Source organism: Dendrobates tinctorius, unplaced genomic scaffold (genome assembly GCF_039654945.1).
Source record: "Dendrobates tinctorius isolate UK_male_01 unplaced genomic scaffold, ASM3965494v1 ptg000038l, whole genome shotgun sequence".
Taxonomy (NCBI): Eukaryota; Metazoa; Chordata; class Amphibia; order Anura; family Dendrobatidae; genus Dendrobates; species Dendrobates tinctorius.
In genome coordinates, this window is record NW_027361706.1 from 27,656,297 (window position 1) to 27,662,630 (window position 6,334).

Genomic DNA, 6,334 nt, shown 5'->3' on the forward strand with positions numbered 1-6,334 from the left:
GAGATTCCCAACAAATGTCTGGATAGTTGAAATCTCCCATGACAACTATGTCATATTTTTTGGAGAACTTGGCCATCTGATGCATAAAGAGTTCATCTATATCTTCGGCTTGCACAGGCGGCCTGTAGTAAATGCCTACAATGGTGTCCTTTCCATTGTTCCGTCCTTGTATTCTTACCCAAACAGTTTCCACAGAACTCCCAGTCTCTGAAGCTTCAATCTCTGTGCAGATATACGCGTTTCGAACATACAATGCGACACCCCCTCCTCGTTTATCAAGTCTGTTTCTTGCAAATAAGTTGTATCCTTCTAGTCTTGTATTCCAATCATGTGTATTGTCCCACCAAGTTTCAGTGATTCCAATTACATCATATTTCTTTTCCTGTGTTAGTAGTTACAATTCTCCTTGTTTGTTGCCCATGCTTTGTGCATTAGTATAGAAACATTTTAGTTTGTGATTGGTTTCTCTTTCTCCAATATTTTTATTAATTATTTTCTTTCGTCTTTGTTCTTCCTTTCCACTTCTAATAGCAGAGTTCTCAATAGCATTTGTCAGGTGTATGGCTTTTTCTGGTCTTTTGCTTCCCTTCCCATGTTCTAGTTTAAAGCTCTCCTTACAAGTGTAGCAAGGCGACTTCCAAATACATGCTTTCCAGTCTTCGTAAGGTGCACCCCATCTCTAGCAAGTAGTCCATCGTATAAGTAGTTCACTCCGTGATCCAGAAATCCAAATCGTTGCTGACGGCACCATCGACGTAGCCAGTTGTTCACCTGCAGAATCTTATTCCACCTCCTTGTTCCATGGCCATCCACTGGGAGGATGGAAGAGAAGACCACCTGCGCTCCCAGTTCTTTCACTTTCTTGCCTAAGTCTTCAAAGTCTCTGCAGATGGTTTCCAGGTCGTTTCTTGTGGTGTCCCCACATGTAGTAGCAGGAATGGGTAGTCATCTGTAGGTCTGAAGAGTCCTGATATCCTGTCAGACACATCTTTAATTTTTGCACCTGGAAGACAGCACATTTCTCTTGAAGTTATATCCGGTCTGCAGATAGCGGCCTCAGTTCCTCTCAGCAGGGAATCCCCCATGACCACCACTCTCCGTTTCTTCTTCACAACATTTTTCTTTCTCCATCCAGGAGGACTCTGAAGGCGTACAAGGTTGCTGTTTGTTGGCAAAGTCTTATCCTGATGTATTTCTTCATCATTTTCCTGCGTGAGAGCCTGGTACTGGTTTCTGAGCAGTATGGGTGCTGACTGCCTCCTGATCCTCCTGCTTCTCTGGGTCACATGTCTCCATTCCTCTGTTTCTTCAGGTGCACTTCGAATTTCTTCTCTTTCTGTAACATGAAGAGATAATTCTGCTCTGTCCAAGAACTCTTCACCTTCCTTAATGATCTTCAACGTAGCTAACCTCTCTTCGAGATTTTGCAACTTTTCCTCCAACAGGGACACAAGCTTGCATTTGTGGCATGTGAAGTTTGGCTTTTCCACTGGTAAGTCTGTGAACATGTAGCAAGAAATGCAGCTCACCAAATGGCTCCTGGCCTCTTCCATCTTGAGATTTCTTAAAAACGATGAAAGATCAGCCAAACTTCGCGCGCCGATAGGTTTTTCCGATTTCCTCTTTTCAGCTGCAACCGCCAAAACCCAGTGATCGTTGAGCTCGCGGAGACTCTTCAATTATCCCAGAAGGCACTGGGAATATGCAAATGATCTCCTCAAGACTCTTCCCCTGGTTTAGCATAACATTATCTATGTATTCATTTACTGGTGTTAACACACTATATTTGTGGGTATTGGCAGGGGTTTTTCAACCCTATTGTGGGTTTTTGGATTTCCATTATTGCATTTTTGCAATTTTTAAAGTCTTTCTAGTGTGTTGGTGTTAAAATAAAGGAATTTAACAGTTTAGTCTTTGTCACAATAATCATTACATCTGGAGGAGCTAGAAAAATACAAAACTGATAGTAATATGCCCACCATGCTTTCTGCCTAAATTCCTGACAACTGTGCTTGATAGAAAATGGCAGATAAGGTGACACGTATTCCACCTGTCAACGGGCTTATACCGTGGTTTCCATCCTCATAACTGGTCTAACATGTATAGCCGCCTTTACCCAGGATGACTCTGATAGGAAAACAAGCCAACAATACATCTATCACACACGTTATATGATGAGCTGTAATAATTTGTTACACCAGTACCTTATCGATATTCAGATCAGAACCCTGGTTGGATAATGCACACACATATACACATACATACACACACATATACATACATACATACATATACAGACAGCTCTGGCAAAAATTAAGAGACCACTGCACAGTTTTATAAAGATCAGCTTCTCTACATGTCTGACAGCCATTCCATTCCAGTGTCAGTTGAATTCCAACCAGACTACACCTCATTCTACTTAATGTGCTTCTGATTAGGTGATCACCTGAACCAAATCTTATTTAACGAAGGAAAGTATAAAAACCCTGCTGCGGTGTTCATAATCCTCTTGCAATAGGACAAGCTGGATGGCAAAACAAGTGCTAGTAATATCCCAAAAGTAATAGGAATGAAAAAATAACTTTTAACCATGCCAAAGGAGCTGAAAAGAAAAGTCTTGAGTGAGGAAAAGACGGGCTCAATTCTGGCTTTACTAGCAGAGGGATACAGTGAGCGTCATGTTGTCTCCATCCTTAAAATTTCTGAGACGGCAGTCCATTACAACAAGGTCAAGCAGCAGACATTGCGGACAACAAAGCTACAGACCGGCAGAGGGTGAGAACGACTCTCCACTGACTGGGATGACCGTCATCTTATTCGAATGTCACTCAGCAACCGCAGGATGACATCAAGTGACCTACAAAAGAAATGGCAGCTGGGGTGAAGTGCACGGCAAGAACAGTTCGTAACAGGCTCCTAAAGGCAGGGCTCAAGTCATGTAAAGGTAGAAAAAAGCTTTTCATCAATGAGAAGCAAAGGAGAGCCAGGTTGAAATTTGCCAAAGACCATAAGGATTAGACCATAGAGGACTGGAGTAAGGTAATCTTCTCTGAGTCTAATTTTCAGATTTGCCTAACACCTAGTTGTCTAATGGGTAGACGGAGACCTGGTGAGGCGTACAAGCCACAGTGTCTTGCACCCACTGTGAAATTTGGTGGAGGATCGGTGATGATCTGGGGATGCTTCAGCAAGGCGGGAATTGGGCAGGTTAATCTTTGCGAAGGTCATATGAATCAAGCCGCATACAAGGTTATCCTGGAAAAACAGTTGATTCCTTCTGCTCAGGCAATGTTCCCCAACTCTGAGGACTGGTTTTTCCAGCAGGACAATGCGCCATGCCACACAGCTAGGTCAATCAACGTGTGGATGAAGGACCACCACATCAAATGCCTGTCATGGACAGCCCAATCTCCAGACCTGAACCCCACTGAAAACCTCTGGAATGTAATCACGAGGAAGATGGATAGTCACAAGCCATGAAACAAAGAAGAACTGCTTAAATTTTTGTACCAGGAGTGGCATAAGGTCACCCAAAAGCAACGTGAAAGACTGGTGGAAAGCAGCCCAGACACATGAAAGCTGGGATTAAAAATCATGGTTATGCCACAAAATATTGATTTCTGAACTCTTCCTGCGTTAAAACATTAGTATTGTTGTTTCTAAATGATTATGAACTTGTTTTCTTAGCATTATTTGAGGTCTTCAAGCACTGCATTTTTTTGTTCTTTTGACCATTTCTCATTTTCTGAAAATAAATACAAAATTTAGTGCTTGGAAATTCGAAGCTATGTTGTCAGTAGTTTATAGAATAAAAGAGCAATTTACATTTTACTCAAAAATATACCTATAAAGAGAAAAATCAGACAAACTGAAAATTTTGCAGTGGTCTCTTAATTTTTGCCAGAGCTGTATACACACACACACACCTATATACACACACACACACACACACACACACACACACACACACACACACACACACACACACACCTATACATACATTCTCATTTATATGCATACATACAAACATGGAAGTGTTGGCACCCTTAAATTGTTCCAGAAAATAAAGTATTTTTTCCAGAAAATTATTGCAATTACATGTTTTGTTATAAACATGCTTATTTCCTTTGTGTTTACTGGAGCAACCCCAAAATACAGAGGGAAAAAAAGACAAATTAGATATAATTTCACACTAAACCCCAAAAGTGGGCTGGACAAAATTGTTGGCAACCTCAACTTAAGGGTGCCAACATTTTCTGCCATAACTGTACATACATGCATGCATATACATACACACCTATACACATAATATATCGCTTGTATTCATTTTGTAGAGACTTTGATATCAGAACTCGGCACGATCTGATCTCGTATGTTCAATCTCTAAAGTCAGACTTTGGTTTCCGATATATTAAGTGGTTGTTTCCAGAAGCAAAAACTATTACCTGTCCACTCTTGGGACACCCACCGTTCTCAAGAATGGGGGTCACTGAGTTCACAGTAGAGTTCATGGGTGACCACCGCTACATTCGCTGACTGGACGGAGATAGCCGAGTAACGGCACAGAACATGCTCCACTGCTGCGCCGTTGATATGGGGGGACATGGAGCGCCTTTTCTCATGATCAGTGGGACACTTATCACCTATTGCTTGGAATTATTGTATGGAGGTTGTGATCCTGGGAACGCCGCTTTCATAAGAATTTTTTTATATAGTGTTACCTACAATAACGTTTCTTCTTGACTTCTAGATGAGTCTTCTAATCCAACCAGGACAGCAAGCGCCACCACCTTACCCAGGTCAGGCTCAAAGTAGCCAGCCTGTCATGCAACAGCCGACAACCCCAATATTTGTCGCACCCCCTCCCAGGACTCAAAGGTTACTTCACTCAGAAGCCTACTTGAAATATATTGAAGGGTTAACTGCAGAATCGAATTGCATCAGCAAATGGGACCAGACATTGTCAGGTGAGATGTCAAATGAAGGTCTGTCCTGTTTAGGGGGCTGAATAATTGCATAATGTTTACCCCTCCATTCTGACCCTTGGCGAAAATTGACATCATGAGTGTCCGTATCATGACATACAATTAGTCAGTGACTAAGACGGGTTTCAGTAGGGGTGCTTCATTGGTCTATAATGCCCCATGGACTGTTGATGTGAACCATAGGATTGGGTGGAGTGTAAAATCCAGGTTCTTCCGCAGACGTCACCTCTCGATCCTTACTAACTCTCGTTTTCCCTTTCAGCTCGGAGACGAGACGTCCACTTGTCCAAGGAACAGGAGAGCCGTCTCCCTTCTCATTGGTTGAAAAGCAAAGGGGCCCACACGACCATGGCGAACGCATTGTGGCGCCTCCGCGATCTCATGCTCAGAGACACCTTAAACATTCGCCAGGCGTACAACATCGAGAACGTCTAACCGTTCTCCATTTCATACCAAGATCATTTTTTCTGTGGATCAATTAATGTTTTTAGTGACTGGAGGCCAATGTTTTTATTGTATTTCTGTACATTGTTAAGAGCGTTTTGATATGAGAACATTTAAAAAAAAAATGCTTCATTTGGTTGTGTTTATTTTTTGTTTTTTTATGTTGTCAAAGTTGTGAAATGCAACATTTTTACATATTTTCAGTTGTGTTTTTGGGGGTTTAGTGTCAGTGATGCTCATTGATGGCAGTTGTGGTGGGTACATAGTTTTTCTTATTGTGGGATCGGCTGTACCCCGCGCCGCCATTGTTTTAAATTAAATGTCTTTGCCACTTGACTCTGCAGTGATGTAAGTTTATTCCCCATAGGTGCACGGCCAAGCGGATTTCACTTATTTGATAATTGCACACAAGTATGACGACATTGGGCTTTGAATACCTCCCTTTTATCCATCTAGCGGAGATTCTCTAAATGATCTATTTTCGCTATGGAACCGCAGGGATCCGCTATCTATTCCTACAGGGGACTTTGAGAGCTGCAGTCTCTTGATGATTCTGAGTGCCAGCAGCCGTCAACCCAACGAAAAGAAATATCAGCTTTTATTTAATTTTTTAATTTAATTTTGGAACACTCCCTTTTTAAATCAGTGAAACATTTTATTTTTCTATTCTACCGTTTTTTAGCCTCTGTATATATTTATTTTAACTTCTCTTTTGTGTACATGTTTACGGCGGCAGTTGTTGGCCCATTCTAGTCTACATAAATGATCACCTATCCACTGTCCGGTGCTGAACTCCGAACACTGACTTCTCCAGGAAGTCCATTTTAGTGTTCGTAGTTCCGGGAGGAGAGTGAGAGACTCACACTGCTTTCTTTGGCAGCCCCGTAACCTTTACTAAGATCATT

General features: G+C 41.9%; 1 protein-coding gene across 8 annotated transcripts in view; it reads left to right on the forward strand.

Moving 5' to 3' along the window:
• PBRM1 (polybromo 1) overlaps positions 1-5,765 on the forward strand; it is a 142,830-nt gene extending 137,065 nt beyond the window's left edge. For all 8 annotated transcript variants that reach the window (XM_073574310.1, XM_073574309.1, XM_073574312.1 and 5 more), the window contains 2 exons: positions 4,751-4,967; positions 5,248-5,765. In XM_073574310.1, the coding sequence (XP_073430411.1) occupies positions 4,751-4,967; positions 5,248-5,420 (390 nt within the window). In that variant the 3' untranslated portion in view covers positions 5,421-5,765. The remainder of the gene's footprint in view (positions 1-4,750; positions 4,968-5,247) is intronic.
• The last annotated feature ends 569 nt before the right edge of the window (positions 5,766-6,334 follow it).